This window comes from Natator depressus, chromosome 9 (assembly GCF_965152275.1).
Source record: "Natator depressus isolate rNatDep1 chromosome 9, rNatDep2.hap1, whole genome shotgun sequence".
Lineage (NCBI taxonomy): Eukaryota > Metazoa > Chordata > Testudines > Cheloniidae > Natator > Natator depressus.
Window position 1 is genome coordinate 55594174 of NC_134242.1, and position 18438 is coordinate 55612611.

An 18438-nucleotide genomic window follows, 5' to 3' on the forward strand; every position below is an offset into this window, starting at 1 on the left:
GAGGAAAACACCACTTGTGCCTCAAACTCCTTTATCCTTCTTCCCAGAGCCACATATTCTGAAGTGATCCGCTCAAGGTCATTCTTGGCAGTATCATTGGTGCCCACGTGGAGAAGCAGGAAGGGGTAGTGATCCGAGGGCTTGATCAGTCTCGGCAGTCTCTCCATCACATCGTGAATCCTAGCTCCTGGCAAGCAGCAGACTTCTCGGTTTTCCCAGTCGGGGCGGCAGATAGATGACTCAGTCCCTCTGAGGAGGGAGTCCCTGACCACCACCACCCACCTCCTCCTCTTGGGAGCGGTGGTCGTGGAACCCCATCCCTAGGACAGTGCATCTCATGCCTTCCAATCGGCGGAGTCTCTTTCTGTTCCCTTCCCTCAGATGTATCATCTAGTCCACTCTCCGCATTAGTACCTGTGGAGAGAACATGAAAATGGTTGCTTACCTGTATCTGCATTGCTGGTACATGGATGCTCCCCTTTCTTCTTCTGGAGGTCACATGCTGCCAAATTTCTTCACCGTCCTTCTGTCCCTGCTGCGCAGCCTGCTCTGAATCTTCAGAATGTTGTGTCCGTAGAAGCATAGCCTGATGTCTGTCCAGGAAATCTTCAGTTTCTCTTATGCACCGCAGGGTCGATACTTGTTTCTCCAGACCTTGAACCTTCTTTTCCAATATGGAGACCAGCTTGCACTTTGTGCAGACAAAGTCGCTTCTGTCCTGTGGAAGAAAGACAAACATGGCACATCCTGTGCAGGTAACAACAGCTGAACGCTCACCATCCATATTACCTTCCTTCTACGAGCTTCCTCAGGAGTTGTTGTAACTACTCAGAGAAGCCTGCAAGATGTAAGCCTCAGTGGGCTCTCCCAAGGCGAACTCCCTCTCTTAGCCTCTCCGCTGTTCGCCGCTCAGCTGGTTCGCAGCTGGCTGTCTTTTTATAACAGTCAGGCCCACTGAAGGCTCACCTGGAACAAAGCACTCCCAATTCACACTTTTCAAACAATCAAGCACAGTCAAACTGACAAACTGCCCTGCTGCCTGGGCATTGAACTCGCAGGGCAAAATCCTCAGCTGGGGTAAATAGCATAGTGAGTGGGACTCCACTGATTTACACCAGCTGAGGTTCTGGCCTGTGGTTCCTGGATGTGACTCACTGAGCACTGTTCGCTCCCTGTCTGGTGTCACGGCTGCATAGGGCCCATCAAGCAGTCTTTACACTGCAGGCAGCCGTGCTGATTTCCATGGCAGTAGGGTACTATTTAGCACGCCGCAGGGTGATTGATTCGGAGGAGCCAGGTGCATTCACAAGGTGGGTGCTTGTTGCATGGAGGCTCTACCAGCTGGGCACTGACTGAGCAGGCCCCTGTACTTGGTGCAGACACAGACCCCTGGTTGAAGGCAGGCTTGCCCCTCTTGGGGATAGGTTTTCATACACTGGGGATGTGCCGGGCCTCTCTTAAAGCAGGCTGAAAACCCACCATTGCAATAGCTTCTCAGTCTCAGACTCTGGACAGTTGTCTGCATTTCTCAGCCTGTCTGCAGGAGGCTCTGTGCTCTAACCAAGAACTTCCTTTCCTTCACTCTCTCCTCCCCTTCCGCCTCCTCTTTTTCCCTTTTCCTTCCTGCCTCTCTCTTCCTCTGCCTCCTCTCCCACAGCCCACCCTGATCCCCTCTTGCCTGTCCCCCTCCCCACACCCTTTAATCTGCAGCAGACCCGTGGTTGTTTCACAGCACCTTCCGTCCTATTTCTCCAGTTCTCCACTGCAAGAGGTCCTCTTTCTAGCTTCCTTGTTGCACCGACACAGCCCCCTCCTCAGCCCTCCCCACGACGCTGTCGCGCCCATGGGAGATGACAGGCCGAGAGGTACGCTGGTGCTCACTAACTCGCTGCCACTTTCGCAGGAACCTGATGTTACTGTAGCTCTGCCTCACACCAGCCTCTCCTAAGCACGCTGAATCCCCCCCACACACACACTTCTGGCTGGCCCTGGCTGCCTTTCTTTAGTTTTGCTTTGCAGCACCATGTTGTGATGTAAGCGGTGAACTGTGAGCCCAGCTGCCATCTGGCCATGGAGCGTGTTTGGAAACCCCAGGGTGGGGTGCAGTGACCCCTCTCCTGTTTTACTTGACTCTTTCAGGGCATTTGTGTATCTCAGCAACCTGCTGTACCCGGTGCCGCTGGTGCACCGCGTCGCCATTGTCAGTGAGAAGGGCGAGGTGAAGGGCTTCCTGCGCGTAGCAGTCCAGGCCATCTCAGGTACAGTGGGTGAGCAGCAACTGGTTTCCAGTGGCAGGCAGACGCTCTGAGCTGGCCATGCCACAATGCCATAGTGAGTCTGGAGAGCCAGTTCTCAGGGCCATTGCATTTCATGGAGACATATGCCCTTTCTGAGCGTGATGAGCCCCGTACTGTGTGCTCTGGCTGGTGACACCAATCCATTAGTCCACTAGCCTAAGCGTTTCTTCAGACCTTGCTCGCCTTGTTGCATTGTGCACAAGAACTCCCCCCCCCAAAAGTGGGCCCATGGAGTATTGCACACACACGGGATTTGCTGGGCGGTATGCCACTTACAGACCACCATGCAATGTCTTCCTGCTCTAGTAATACAGGGACATCCAGCTTCCTGTGGTAGGAATTGTGGGTGCTGTAGGCCAATAGGCATCACCTGTACTGTCATTAGAATTGCCACAAGAGGGCACTCATCACTCTGTGGGTTATACTGTATGCGGCTCCCGCCCCATGCAACTCGCCTGACTTCAGTGGGTTACATGTGGTGTAAATCAATTCAGCATCAGCCCCCGTGTGCATGCGTCAATACGTTCCAAGATCCATGCCTTACCGGGACAAATTGCTGTCTCCTGGGGTGAGAAGGAAATTATTTTGTCCAATTCATTCAGTCCCAGGCTTCCCCATCAATTGGACCCAACCTGATCCGGAAGGACCTCTCATTCATGGTATGCAAGGGGAAGTGGGGCCTGTCATAGATTTATCATGAATAGAGCCCGATCCTGGTGGAACTGACCCATCTGTGAATTATCAGTCACCTTGAGCAAGGTGATTCATAGATGGGGTCAGTTCCACCAGGATCGGGCTCTATTCATGATAAATCTAGGGCTGAGGAAAATTAATAGCAATACTTTTTTCTGGCACTGTTCGTTTCAGGTACTTATTCTGCTCTGCAAGTACAGCCACCATCCCCAACATGTACATGCACACACAGCTATTCTAAGAGGATGCTCTTGCAAAGAAACTGAAAACTCTGCCATGTCACGTCATGGTTTTATGATCTGGGCTATCATCCGCTTAACTAGCAAGGGCATTAGTGTGGTGCTGTTGGTACCAATTTATAGATGAGTGTGCACATAGATGGCTGTTAGCTAATGCAGAATTGTTGACCATCTCTCTGAAACAGAGGCTAGAAAGCACTTCTTGCAACATTTCCATGATTGCCTTTTGAAATTCACTGGTTTTCATCAAGTTCTGCAGCCAGTGACCACTCAAGCATTCCTTGATGAAGAAACTCAGGGAGCAGTGTATGAAAGGTCACAATCCAGGAGACCTTGACTCTGGCTGCGATCTGCTTTGGGAGTGACTTTTTCCGGCCTTCCTGTAATGTCTTGCTATGTTTCCTCTTTCAGCGGATGAAGAAGCCCCGGATTATGGTTCGGGAGTACGGCAGTCAGGGACAGCCAAAATATCCTTTGATGATCAGCACTTTGAGAAGGTACAGTATGGCAGCCAGCCCCAGGTGAGAATATCTTTCTGTGAACTTAGCTTGCTGGGGAGTGTATTGTTTCCTGTTATTATTCATATCCTGATAACAAGTCCGTTCCTAATATTCTATCCTATTGGTCTCAGACTGCAGAAGAACAGGAGTGCCCTAGATATGATGCACTTTGAGGTGGGAGAGGGAGTGATGACCACATCCCTCGTGGGCCTGAATGTTGGCCTCAGCCACACCAGTACAAACATTGTGACTGCAGTGGCCTGCTAGCAGAATGGCGTGGGCACTACCGTTGCTGAATGGAACTGGAGCCTCTGGTTCATTTCACGCAGGCCAGTGAACAGCTGGTAGATGACAGTCACTCAGTACAGACCTAGGTCAGGTTTGAACAATGTCGTAGCAGCCAAAGGCTCCCTCTCTCATAACGGATTCCCTGGGCCGCTTGACCCTGTCCCTTCGGCCAATCTGTGTGCTATATGTTAACGCTGAGGCGTCACATGTTGCGGTCACAGAACTGGTGCCATTACTGTGGTAGGGGAGATAAAAGCTGCAACCTCTCATGCCTGGCTGGGTGTCTGCCACGCAATACAGAAGGGAAGGCACACCAGGCAAGAGACGGAAAGGCTGCTCATGGCCGTTAGCAAGGTGAGCGTGCCATCAGGACCACGGCCTCCCTACACACACGGCCTCCCTGTTCCATTTCCTCTTGTGCCTGGCAGTTCCAGTCTGAGGCCTGTCCCATGGTGGGGATGTCTCGTTCGGGGACCTCGCAGGAGGAACTGCGGATTGTTGAAGGCCAGGGGCAGATAACTGACATCGGACCTTCTGCAGATGAAGTCAACAACAACACCTGTGCAGGTGAAAGTCTTGTTTTAGTCCAGGGGGAAGTGGCTTTGGGCGGGAGCTGTGTACCTAATAGGAAGCAAAAGAACGTTTCACTGCTCACTGGATTGCAAAGGGCCAGAGCCTCAGCTGGGTGCGAACTGCCAGCTCCATTGAAATCAGTGCTTGTGTTGGTGTGTGGCATGCCGGACATTCACTAGGTCTTGACAGATGTTGTCTGGAGTTTTTCTAATGTCTCTCCTCCTTCCCCAGTGACTCCAGATGATCTCCTCCTGGACAATCCAGAGAAAGTTGCTCTAGATGAGCCATTGGAAGCAGTTCTGGACCATCTGACTCTGGGCAGCATCTTCACCTTCCGAGTGACTGTTCTGCAGGCCTCCAGCATCTCTGCAGAATATGCAGATATCTTCTGCCAGTTTAAGTGAGATGTCCTCAGATCCCTCTGCACTGCTGGCGTTTGTTCCCTCTTCCTCTCACTCTGCCTTTGCCTCAATCAGAAGGCTGCACTCCCCAAGGAGCGTCATGAACAGATAGCAGGGGCATGCAATCGCCCTGCCCTTGCTAGATTCCTAAATGAAATGGGATCTCGGCTACATGGCAGGGGGTCTCTGGGCAGCCCTGAGATGGAACAGGGCAAGCGCCTCGACCTAGATTGGCCACACTGTCCTCTTCGCTTCTGAATTTTTGTCCATTGCCTCATGAAAGAGGGAAAGAACCGAGAGAGAGGCACGCAGTGCAGAATGAGTCTATTCATTCACATGGGGACTGATCCAAAGCCTTCTAAAGTTAGTAGACATCTTTCCATGGACGGCAGTGTGCGGCGGATCAGGCCCATGGAGAGCTGGCTTTCTGTAGCAGCCAATCTAAACTTATAGAGTGTAGCCCCCTGGGGGGAGGGGAAATGAGTCATCTTCATTCAGACCTGGGGTAGTCTACGCTGGCTCCCACCTCGCTCTGTCATTCTCATTTCACCCTGCTGACCACACAGCCGCTGTAACAATCTTCCCCCCTTTGCAGCTTTATCCATCGTCACGATGAGGCCTTTTCAACGGAGCCCTTGAAGAACACAGGACGAGGGCCGCCTCTAGGGTTCTATCATGTCCAGAACGTTAGTATCACTGCCCAGGCTGTTTTCTCTCTGCTCCGTGATATTCAGGGTCTGCCCAGAGCATAGAAACCTTCTAATCCAGTACTCCCCAAACTTTTTCTGTTGCACCCCTCCTTACCCATAAGGGAGTCTGTCCGTGTCCTGCTAGGGCCCCGGGACTGGGGCCGGGAGTAGAGCCGCAACCAGGACTGGGGCCAGGGCTGGGGCCAGGGCCAGGAGTGGAGCTGCAGCTGGGGCTGAAGGTGGGAATGGAGTGGAGCTGGATGCAGGGTTGGACTGGGTGGCACTTCCTCCCTGTCCCCGTGGAGCCTGACTCGGGCCCTGCCATGCCGCCCTGAACGTTCCTTCAAGCCCCCCTCATGAGTTAACGGGTTGTCACATATGTCACACTTGAACAGCGGCTGGCAACAAATGCATTGATTGTATTTTGGTGGGGGAAGAAACCATGCGTGAGTCCTTCTGACTGTCACGGGCACTTCTTCAACTACCCAGTGAGCAGCATAGCCTTGCCTGTGTTCATGGTTCTCCATCACAAACACCAACAGTCCATTTCTGGCCCACCACGTGCCCCTGTAGTCTTCTGTTTCCAAACAGGACAGGACACAGCACAGGTACGCAGTGGGAGGAGTACACAGCTACTCTCCTCCACCCAGGCCCCCTGCCCTCCCCCAAGCTCCCCCTTTTACTTCCTGATCCTCCCAATTGTATATCCTCCCAGTAACTAAGCCTGTTACCTGTTAGCCCAGCACTGCCCCCCAAGTGTCAGTAGTCTCTACCAGTAACAGGTTGGTAGGCTCCAATTACACCTGCAGCCTTCAGTGACCAGTGTGCCTCGCCAGCGCTCTGTCACACCCTCCTTGCTGAACTTTCCCAGGGTAGGTTTTTGTCAGCAAGTTAAGTCTCTTCTAGACAAGAGGGTGTCTGTGTGAGAGGAGAATGGCAGAGAAACCAGAGAGTGCTACAAAGAAAACAAACAAAAGACTCTCTTCGGGGGAGGGATAGCTCAGTAGTTTGAGCATTGGCCTGCTAAACTCAGGGTTGTGAGTTTAATCCTTGAGGGGCCCATTTAGGGATCTGGGGCAAAAACTGGGGATTGGTCCTGCTTTGAGCAGGGAGTTGGACTAGATGACCTCCTGAGGTCCCTTCCAACCCTGATATTCTAAGGAGCCCAAACTTTCTAGATCCTTGTGTCTAACTTGCCATGCCCCTGAACAATCATCTGTCTCTGAAGCAGCACAGGGCCTCAGGCTGACAGCAGGCTAGCTCCGGCCTAAGACCAGGTTATTAGGGGTTGTTATCCTTCCCCCTTCTCTTCCCTGTGTCCACTCTCACATGACCACAAACACTGTCACAGCCTGGGACTGGCTTAAAGGTGAAGCCTGGAAAACCAGCTCCAGAGAGAAGAATAAAGGCCATTGTTAAGGTTCCTTCAGTCCTGCTGGTGAAGGTCATGGCTCCTATTCCTGCTCTTCATATTTATTTTGACATTATTAGCCTCTCCTTCAAGGACCTGGTGTAGAAATGCTGTAGACCTCTGTAGTAAGCCCTGGCAATATGGGTCCAGATTTTTCTGATGCTGAATGTCTCTGTGAGAAGCCTCAAGGCCTATCTCACCATTTTGCTCTGGAAGACAAACCACTCCCATGCAGAAATATTCACCCCTCCTCCTCCTGCACAGATCAAAGGGTTGCCTTAGTTTTGGGAAAAATAAACCAGCAGCATTATGCCATCATTGTGTAAGTATGACATAAGCAAAAACCCATCAGAGGGGTGAGCTGAGCCTGTTTCGTTGGAGAAATACCATTTACTGGTAAGCAAATTATTGTGTCTTAGTTGCTGGTCTGTTTGATGTCTGACCTAATAAGGCTCTGATCCATCACATGTGTAACCTTAAGAGTGTGAATAATCCAGTGGAAGTCAAATGCTTAAATCCTTTCTTGGATAGGGGCCTAGATGAATGGATTGCTGTTGTATGTCATTTTAAAGTGTTGTTGCTTGTCCCCTGCTCCCCTCTCTCTCAGATTGCAGTGGAGGTGACCAAGTCATTCATTGAGTACATCAAAAGCCAGCCGATTGTGTTTGAGGTGTTTGGGCATTATCAGCAGCATCCCTTCCCTCCTCTCTGCAAGGACGTGCTCAGGTCAGTGTGTTGTAGGGAAGGGGTAACATCCAGAGGATGGGCTTACCCCTCTTGTTGACTCAGACTTATTTTTTAATTCTGTAACCAGAGCCTCATGTAGGATCTGGACCTAGGATCTGATAACACCTATCCAAATCAATGGGAATCATTCCATTGGTTTCCTTGGGCTGTGGATCAGGTCTATGAATTCTGTGCAAAGACTCTCTGGTATCTACAGCTTAGCAGTACTGAATTCTTCAGCATCTCGAAGCTTTAACTAAGAATTCAGAGTTTTCCATTCCTCTAACATGTATGAAAATAAAGATGGATCTTCCTAAATTCTTGGCCTCAACATCATGTGGCAGTGGTTTCCACAGTCTAATGAGATGTCGCCTGCAAAAGTATATTGTGACGGGGCAAGGCCAGATGGCTATAGTAAAGTAGTGGGGAACAGGTATGTTAGCCCCAGGCTAAACAAATCCCTGATACCATGGCAACCAAATGGCAGTTGCTTCAGGTTCATCAAGACTCCTGGGGCCAATTAACATCCTTCTAGAAAGCAGTCGCAATTGCTAGGTTGATTGGGACACCTGAAGCCAATCAAGGGCTGGCTGGAACTAGTTAAAAGCTTCCCAGTTAGTCAGTGAGGTGTGTGTGTGTCAGGAGCTGTAGGAGGAAGCCATGCTCTTGGAGGAACTAAGCAGTACAAATCCATATCAGGTGCAAGGAAGGCGGCCCTGAGGTAACTGTGAAGGAGATATTGAGTGAGAGCTGCTGTGGGGAAGTGGCCCAGAGAATTGTACATGTCCTATTTCCAAAAAGTCACCTACCACAGCTGCTACTATTAGGGTCCCTGGGCTGGATCCCGGAGTAGAGGGTGGGCCTGTCCCTTCCCTGATTAATCGCTGAGACTGGGAGACAAGAGAGACTGCAAGGGAGGGTTGCTTCTTCTCACCTCCCTTGCTGACTTATGATGGAGTGGGAGGGATAGCTCAGTGGTTTGAGCACTGGCCTGCTAAACTCAGGGTTGTGAGCTCAATTCTTGAGGGGGCCATTTAGGGATCTGGGGCAAAAACTGGGGATTGGTCCTGCTTTGAGCAGGGGGTTGGGCTAGATGACCTCCTGAGGTCCCTTCCAACCCTGATATTCTATGAAAGTGGTTCAGTAAGCTGTGACCCTTGCCTCTAAAGAGAGAAGGGCTACGTGGAGGGTCACAGTGAGCCTCTGAGGCTAGTGAAATCCACCAGGAAACCCAGGAGGCAAGGACAGAGCTTTGTCACAATATCCTTTTGTTGGTTTTGAGTTTTCTACCTTCCAACTTCATAGAGTGTCCCCTTGTTCCTGTGTTTTGAGGAGGGGAGCTCTGGCTCTACCTTCTCTAAACCAGTCATTTATTTTGCATACATTCTTTCATCTGAGTCTCTTCTCTCCACAGCCCACTGAGACCATCCCGACGCCACTTCCCCCGGGTCATGCCATTGTCCAAGCCAGGTAGGCCATTGTTTTTCCCCTTCTAAAGCACATTAGGCTTCAGAAGCCACAACTTGGAAGTACATGGAAATTGGGGGAGAATTGGTCATTCCTTGCTGCACTGCTCTGCGATAACACCATGGTCACCTGGTTTTGTGCCCAGTAAGGGTCTGTGTGGTGGGAGATGGTGTTTCAATAACAGGCTATGGGTTCTCATGCTGTTTTGCTTGATGCATTGCATAACGTTCTTAAGATGGCTTCTGTAAATCAAGCCACTCCACTGGGGGGAAGGAGACCATTCCAGGCTAGCTAGTATTCGTGGTGTATTGGTTCTTTGACATGTCCACAGAGCCAGCCATGGTGTGTAGCTCTACAGAGAAACTGTTCATCTGGGGAACTCCTCAGTGTTGCAGGTGGGGGGAGCTATTTCTGTGGGAATGTTCACTAGAGAGCAGTCTTGGTGGTGAGATGAACAGGAAGGCCTGATGATGCTAGCCACATTGCCTTTTGCATTTGCTGCAGAAAGGGGCCCAGATGGCGATGGCTGAGTGTAAAGCGGGGTGCTGGCTGGAGCGGCCCATGGGCCGCACAGTGAGTGATGGCTAGCACAGGCGGTTTGGTTTTTTACTGGACCACTTGCGGTGACTCGGTAGCAGAGAACAGAACCTCAGAAAATCTTGACAGTATCAAGAAATCAGCAGTAGGATAATTCACAGCGCTCTAAACCTGCCAAGTCTGCTCATTAGGATCTGGTTAGCTCAGAAGCAGGCCTATCCACTGGCATGCTGAGTACCTCCTGCACTCCAGCAATCCTTCCTCATCCCTTTCCCTTCCTGCAGGGATGCCTCCATCCTTTCACTAGCCGTTGTCGTCCATGAAGAGCCATTCCTTGGTGGCCCACTAGCACTATAACCTCATTGTTGAGTATTCCACTTGCTATAGGAGAGGGTTCCTGGACTGACATTAAATTGCCTCCCGTTGGTATGCGCATCCAGACTGCAGAATACCCATCCCGGGGTGTCTCCACTTCCTCCACTCTTACATCTCCCTGCCTCCTTGTTAGGCAGAGGTGTGCTACAGATTTGTCCTGACACACATTGATTTGAGTGGGACACCTGTTTAAAGCAGGTTTCAGAGTAACAGCCGTGTTAGTCTGTATTCGCAAAAAGAAAAGGAGTACTCGTGGCACCTTAGAGACTAACCAATTTATTTGAGCATAAGCTTTCGTGAGCTACATCATTTTCGTGAGTTGCATCCGATGAAGTGAGCTGCAGCTCGCGAAAGCTTATGCTCAAATAAATTGGTTAGTCTCTAAGGTGCCACAAGTACTCCTCTTCTGTTTAAAGCAGCAGCTCGGCGGGCTCAGGAGTGGTTAAAGAGGGCTGAAGTGTGCAACATTGGCAAAGCAGACTGCATCCCCTGTCTCCACAATGTCCATTCGCTCCTGCTCTATGTCTCAACTGTTTTGCTTTGTTTGGGGTTTTCTGTTTGTTTCCCTTCCCTCCACCCTGAAGAGCATGAAAAATCCCTCCAGCTGATAAAATATTTGGTTCCCGATGTGCTAGCCAGCTCGCTTCTGGATGCGCTCTCTGGGCATGCTCTCTCTCTGCTGCTAGCTCAGCCACCTTGTTCCTGCTGTGAGAGAGGGAGGAGTCCAGCCCTGTGCCCTTCCCCACCCCCCTCCCGCCTGTAATGAACTTGCTGTGAGAAAGGCTGCGAAACCTGGTTGGTTCCTGGACACTGCTGTGGAAGATCCCACTGCTACTCGGGTTTCTAGCCATGCCTCCCCTGGGGAATGTGTCCGTGTAATGGCTGGGGGACACCCACAGAGCTCAGTACTGAATGGCATTGCCATGCCTGTTCCCAAAGCAGTACACAGCTTTCTGAGGCTATATGCATTTTGGCATCTGACACCTGAGTCCCAGTGATTTTCCTCTCAGCCTAGTGTCTTGGTTTGCTGTTGCCTCTGTGTGTCCTGCTTCCCCATTGTGTGATTTGGGCTCAGGCCTCTGGCTGGAAGTGCCTGAGCGGGGCTGGCCTTTCAGAGGGCAATGCTCAGCCAGAGCATAGCAAAAGCAGCAATCACTTCTTTTGCATGTGTCTTGTCTCTCATATACACTGTGTGGGCCTGATCCTTTGTACCCTGGCTCCCCACATCGGCCCACTGGCTTCAGTGGGACTACGGACAGGAGTATGCACCACAGTGGGAGTAAGGGTTCACAGAATCTGACTGGGTTCATGTGTCAGTGCATGTTCTCCCCTCTTCTCTTGGCATGTTGGGGGTCAGAGGTCATCTCCAGCTGGGGTTAGATCTCGGCTAGCTGCTCTCCTAGACAGTCACTGCCAGTGGTCCTGGCTCTGACTGACACTCATCTCCTGAGTGGTGCAGTGAGTCCAGCTCATACTTCAGCAGCTTCTTCTTTCCTGTTTTGTAAGTCTTATTTTCTGCCCGCTGTAGTGCCAGCGACGAAGCTGAGCACCCTGGCGCGTCCCAGCGCCGGGCCCTGCCAGTGCAAATACGATCTGATGGTCTTCTTTGAGATCTGCGAGCTGGAGGCCAATGGCGAGTAAGTACCGTCCCCTGCTGAGGGCTGACCAGGGAACCAGAATGTCGCACTGTCGGCGGACCCCATCCTGGAGAGCTGTAGGGGGAGTCCTACCCTGGGGAGCTCACCTGTCAGGGAAGGTCTAGATAATACTTAGTCCTGCCATGAGTGCAGGGGACTGGACTATATGACCTCTCAAGGTCCCTTCCAGTCCTGTGATTCTATGCCAAACCACAGTGTCACCTTTTGAGATGTCCCTTGCAAAATGGAACAGGTTTCTCCCCAAAGGACATTGTGGTCCAGAGAGCTATGAGAATTGTGCTTATGTAGCTGCCTCATGTAGAACAATGAGAAAAGGAAATCAGCCAGTAATAAAATTGCCTTCCTCCCCACCCCATCAGCCAGCCACCTGGTTGATTTAATTACAGCTCTTCCAGATGAAAGGTCTACTGTATGTGGGAGTGGCTGCCCCAGTGCCAGGTGCAGGGCACATGCAGGGGGCCCTGCATGACCAGCAGCAGGCTTTGAATTGCTTGGTAGCTGTAGGAAGAGCCTGGGGAGAATCTTTCCAAAGCACACTCATTAATGAGCTTATGTGCAGCTAAGGGAACTTACAGGGGCATTCAGAACTGCCACTGCGGAAGGAGCATGGGCCTCCCGATGCATTCCAGGCAGGATTTGCCGGTGAAAGGTTGACAAGATGTTGGGAGTCGGGGCAATAAGTGATGCAAAAAAAATAGCCTGCCACAAGTAAACAAATGAGGGACATGGGAGTGGCGCTAGTGTGCAGCTGGGGAGCGTGGGACAAATGCAGCAGAAAAGCATTTGCAAACAAACCACAGTTCCTTGGGCTAGTGCTTGCAATGGCTTGGCACTTGTCTAGACTCTCACCTCCAGCCTAGAGTTCTCATTTGAAGGAGTTTTTTTATTCCTCAGCTGTTTGGTGTCACACCGATGGTGAAGACATCTCACATCTGCCCTGCTCCCACAGCCGCCTCTTTTTGGGATTCACACAAGAGATTCAGTGACAGTGGTTCATCGATAATGTGCAGATATGGCTGCTTTTAGATGACCCATGCAGGGGGCAGACAAAACACCATGGAACTTGGGAGAGCAGTCACATGGCGCCAAAGGGAATTCTCACAGGGATCCACTGGAAAACAAACCACAGGTTTAAAAAAAATGTTGGCACAAATTATTGGACGGGCAATTGGGCATAACAATTAAATGTCTAAAATCACAGCCTGGTTGTGGGTAATTCGCAACTGGGACCAAGGGGCAAAACTCAGCCAATAAAGGATTCAAGCACCTCTGAGTCTGGGTGCTCTAACGACTCCACTGATGATCAGAGACATCCAGTCACCTGCTGCTGCTTCTGGGAGAAAGTCTGTTTGCTCCTTGCATGGCCTCTGTGGAGTCTGGGCCTGTGTCTGGTCTCCAGTGTGCTGGGATGGGCTCAGGACATTGGTATGCCCTTTTGCCAGCTGAAGGGCTGAGTCTAAATCTCTTCCAGTGATCAGAACCCCCCCTGCATGGCACTGGCAACACAAATGGGAATCAGAAGAGGGTGTGTGTGTGTGTGTGTGTGTGTGTGTGTGTGTGTGTGTGTGTGTGTGTGTGTGTGTGTGTGTGTGTGTGTGTGTGTGTGTGTGTGTGTGTGTGGAGCCCTAGGGTCCTGTGATGTGCACCTGTGTGAGCCCTTGTGCCCTGGGGGGTGCATGTGTGAGATCTCCAGGGACCTGTGGGGTGCGTGTAAGGGATCCCCAGGCCCTGGGGGGTACATTTGTCAGATCCCACGTGTCCTGTGGGGTGCCTGTGTCAAATTCCCCAGACCTCGGGCGGGGAAGCAAGTGTGAGATCCCCCGGGACCTTGGGGGGATGCCAGTGTGAGATCCCCTGGGACCTCGGGCATGCATGTTTGAGATCCCCCAGGCCCTGTTGGATGTGTGGGTGAGATCCCCCGGGCCTTGGAGGGTACGTGGATGAGATCCTCCAGGATCTGTTGGGTGCATGGGTGGGATCCACTGGGCTCTGAGTGGGACATGTGTGAGATCCCCCTGGACCTCAGGGGACGCGAGTGTGAGTTAGGTCCTGCTTCGAGCAGGGGGTTGGACTAGATGACCTCCTGACATCCTTTCCAACCCTGATATTCTATGATTCCCCGGGCCTTGTTGCGTGCCTGTGTGAGATCCCCCGGGCCCTGAGGGGTGCATCGGTGAGAACCCCCAGGCCCTGGGGGGTGCATGTGTGAGATCCATTGGGCTTTGAGTGGGACATGTGTGAGATCCCCCGGGACCTGTGGGTGCATGTGTGATTCCTCAGGACCTTGGGAGATGCGAGTGCATGTTTGAGATTGGGTTCCAAAGAGGATGGATCTAGACTGTTCTCAATGGTATCAGATGACAGGACAAGGAGTAATGGTCTCAAGTTGCAGTGTGGGAGGTTTAGGTTGGATATTAGGGAAAAAAAATTTCACTAGGAGGGTGGTGAAGCACTGGAATGGATTAGCTAGGGAGGTGGTGGAATCTCCTTCCTTAGAGGTTTTTAAGGTCAGGCTTGAAAAAGCCCTGGCTGGGATGATTTAGTTGGGGATTGGTACTGCTTTGAACAGGGGGTTGGACTAGATGACCTCCTGAGGTCCCTTCCAACCCTGATATTCTGTGATTCCCCCTGGGCCTTGCAGGGTGCGTGTGTGAGAACCCCCAGGCCTTGGGGGGTGCATCGGTGAGAACCCCCAGGACCTGGGGGGAGCAAGTATGAGATCCTCTGGGGGAGGGGGAGGTGTGTGAGATTCCCCCTGGACCTCAGGGGATGCGAGTGTGAGATCCCCCGGGCCCTGGGGTGTGTGTTTGTGAGATCCCATGGGACCTGGGGGGAACATGTGTGAGACCCCCGGGACTTGGGGAGTAAGAACATAAGAAAATAAGAATGGCCATACTGGGTCAGACCAAAGGTCCATCCAGCCCAGTAACCTGTCTACCGACAGTGGCCAATACCAGGTGCCCCAGAGGGAGTGAACCTAACAGGTAATGATCAAGTGATCTCTCTCCTGCCATCCATCTCCACCCTCTGACAAACAGAGGCTAGGGACACCATTCCTTACCCATCCTGGCTAATACACTTAACCTCCGTGAATTTATCCAGTTCTCTTTTAAACCCTGTTATAGTCCTAGCCTTCACAATCTCCTCAAGCAAGGAGTTCCACAAGTTGACTGTGCGCTGAGTGAAGAACTTCCTTTTATTTGTTTTAAACTTGCTACCCATTAATTTCATTTGGTGGCCCCTAGTTCTTATATTATGGGAACAAGTAAATAACAGTTCCTTGTTCTCTTTCTCCACACCACTCATGATTTTATATACCTCTATCATATCCCCCCTTAGTCTCCTCTTTTCCAGGCTGAAAAGTCCTAGCCTCTTTAATCTCTCCTCATATGGAACTCGTTCCAAACCCCTAAACATTTTAGTTGCCCTTTTCTGAACCTTTTCTAATGCCAGTATATCTTTTTTGAGATGAGGGGACCACATTTGTACGCAGTATTCAAGATGTGGACATGTCATGGATTTATGTAAGGGCAATAAGATATTCTCCGTCTTATTCTCTATCCCTTTTTAAACGATTCCTAACATCCCATTTGCTTTTTTGACTGCCGCTGCACACTGCGTGGACATCTTCAGAGAACTATCCACAATGACTCCAAGATCTTTCTCCTGATTAGTTATAGCTAAATTAGCCCCCATCATGTTGTATGTATAGCTGGGGTTATTTTTTCCAATGTGCATTACTTTACATTTATCCACATTAAATTTCATTTGCCATTTTGTTGTCCAATCACTTAGTTTTGTGAGATCTTTTTGAAGTTCTTCACAGTCTGCTTTGGTCTTAACTATCTTGAGCAAAAAGTACTTGTGGCACCTTAGAGACTAACAAATTTATTTGAGCATAAGCTTTCATGGGCTACAGCCCACTTCATCGGATGCATAGAATGGAACATATAGTAAGAAGATATATATACATACAGAGAAGGTGGAAGTTGCCATACAAACTGTAAGAGGCTAATTAATTAAGATGAGCTATTATCAGCAGGAGAAAAAAACTTTTGTAGTGATAATCAAGATGGCCCATTTAGACAGTCAACAAGAAGGTGTGAGGATACTTAACATGGGGAAATAGATTCAATATGTGTAATGACCCAGCCACTCCCAGTCTCTATTCAAACCCAGGTTAATGGTATCTAGTTTGCATATTAATTCAAGCTCAGCAGTTTCTCGTTGGAGTCTGTTTTTGAAGCTTTTCTGTTGCAAACTTGCCACCTTTAAGTCTGTTACTGAGTGGCCAGAGAGGTTGAAGTGTTCTCCTACCGGTTTTTGAATGTTCTGATTCCTGATGTCAGATTTATGTCCCTTTATTCTTTTGCATAGAGACTGTCCGGTTTGGCCAATGATTTAAAGGACAGGTTACAAACCATAGTTAATAGTTCTGCAATTTCACATTTGAGTTCTTTCAGAACACTTGGGTGACTGCCATCTGGTCCCGGTGATTTGTTACTATTAAGTTTCTCAATTAATTCCAAAACCTCCTCTAGTGACACTTCAATCTGTGACAATTCCTCAGATTTGTCACCTATAAAAGACGGCTCAGGTTTGAGAATCTCCCTAACATCCTCAGCCATGAAGACTGAAGCAAAGAATTCATTTAGTTTCTCTGCGATGACTTTATCGTCTTTAAGTGCTCCTTTTGTATCTCGATCGTCTAGGGGCCCCACTGGTTGTTTAGCAGGCTTCCTGCTTCTGATGTACCTAAAAAATATTTTGTTATTACCTTTTGAGTTTTTGGTTAGCTGTCCTTCAAACAGTATGTGTGTGAGATCCCCCTGGACCGTGGGGTGGTGGCGTGAGATCGTTCGGGCCCTGACCTGGGGAGGAGCACCTCCATCTCCCATCACATCTCACTGATCTTCCCTTTTTCAGTTACATTCCTGCGGTCGTTGATCACCGTGGAGGGATGCCGTGCCATGGAACCTTCCTGCTCCACCAGGTATGGTCTTTGCCCTGCTCCTTGTCTCTGCGCCGCCCCGCTGGCCCATCTTCCTAGTCCCCATAACAACTGCGTGTTGGGCTGTTGGTTTTAACCACTGCCCTTTTGTCTCTGGCATGGTGCTGGCAGGGAATCCAGAGGAGGATCACCGTGACGTTAGTGCATGAAAACAGCAGCCTTGTCCGCTGGAAAGAAGTGCGAGAGCTGGTTGTGGGTAAGCAGAGTTGCTGGTTGGCAGGGTTTGAGGAGACGCCTCACTCCTGCGTCCTCACGCCTGTGTACTCCCTCCCGTTCCCTTCTCTCCCATAATCTCTTCTCCCTCATACTTTATCCAGGCTCCCGCTCCTCCTACTCTGTCAGGCCTGTTGTGGGAAATAATGCAGATGATCGCTGGGGGCCAGCTGGCACCCCCTTTACTCATGCTCAGCAGCACATCAGTAAGCAAGGCGCCCCCTCCTTGAGTACCAGGCTACCCCCAGGAGCCAAGGCTGAGCTGTCAGGCCCTTACTGCTGCAGCAGGGGTCCCGGGGCAGATCCTCAGCTGCTGTCAATGGTCAGAGTTCCATTTACTTCAATGGAAATTGCCACCAGCTGAGGCAGTGCCCCCATTGTTCTTACCAGCACCCTGGATTAGACTAGGGGACCTCTGCCAGCTCTTTGAGCCTCCATTTGGGGAAGCGGGGCCCTCTCGGTGCCTGCTCTCTACCCAGGGCATAGTGGAGGGGAAGGGGCAAGGAGCCTCTCTCATTTCATAGCCCACGTAAAGGCCAGACTGTGCTTTGGGGAGCTCAGGACTGGCTCCATCCATGTGTCCTTACGGGTAGGGGAGGGGACAAGATGGAAGGACATGCCTCCCCCTCTCCATGGCCTTCAGATGCTACTGGCCTTTGGGGCTGGCCAGCCATGTGGAAGGGAGTGAGGCAGACCTACAGAGGGGTGTGGTAGCAGGCATACAGAGCTCCTCCTAGTGGTCCCCCTGGAGCCAGGCACCCTCCCACCCATGAGGATGAGCCTGGGCAATCTGGTCTCTAGTTCTAGCAGGAGGGGATGGATATAAAGCCTGTCCCAAGGGGCTGAAAGAGGATATGATGCTGACATTAACCATCTTCCCCTGAGTCTCACTTTTACCATTTACCCTGCTATGCAGCTTAGAACTGTGAACTGTCCCCATTGAGCTGTGTCCCACCCCCAGCTGCCCATCGTCCAAACGGTGTGTTTTGATGTGTGTTGGCAGGTCGGATCCGAAACACCCCAGAAGGGGACGAGTCTCTCATCGACCCCAACATCTTGTCTCTGAACATCCTGTCATCTGGATACATCCACCCTTCCCAGGATGATCGGTGGGTCTGGCCTGGCCTTGCCGTCTCTTCATTTTGCCCTGCTGTCCTGTGGTGCTAGGCAATGTCTGGTCCAGTTAGGTTGGCAAGGGCTGTCTCTGTTCATGAGGGCTTCTCTCCCTCCTGCCCCTAAGGTCTTGCCCATCAGGGTCTCCTTGCTGCTGCAGGACCACTTAGGAACGGTGGTTGTGCTGAGTCCGCATTTCAGAGGGCACTGGCAGGATGGCAACATGGCTGCACCACAAGGCAGGAAT

The 18438-nt window shown here is 50.9% G+C and overlaps 1 protein-coding gene across 17 annotated transcripts in view; it reads left to right on the forward strand.

Annotated features, from left to right (window-relative positions):
* KIF1A (kinesin family member 1A) overlaps positions 1 to 18438 on the forward strand; it is a 212175-nt gene that overhangs the window by 154755 nt on the left and 38982 nt on the right. For all 17 annotated transcript variants that reach the window (XM_074964251.1, XM_074964254.1, XM_074964264.1 and 14 more), the window contains 11 exons: positions 2140 to 2258; positions 3641 to 3726; positions 4446 to 4584; positions 4822 to 4990; positions 5587 to 5677; positions 7699 to 7817; positions 9232 to 9287; positions 11725 to 11833; positions 16781 to 16847; positions 16977 to 17061; positions 18082 to 18187. In XM_074964251.1, the coding sequence (XP_074820352.1) occupies positions 2140 to 2258; positions 3641 to 3726; positions 4446 to 4584; positions 4822 to 4990; positions 5587 to 5677; positions 7699 to 7817; positions 9232 to 9287; positions 11725 to 11833; positions 16781 to 16847; positions 16977 to 17061; positions 18082 to 18187 (1146 nt within the window). The remainder of the gene's footprint in view (positions 1 to 2139; positions 2259 to 3640; positions 3727 to 4445; positions 4585 to 4821; positions 4991 to 5586; positions 5678 to 7698; positions 7818 to 9231; positions 9288 to 11724; positions 11834 to 16780; positions 16848 to 16976; positions 17062 to 18081; positions 18188 to 18438) is intronic.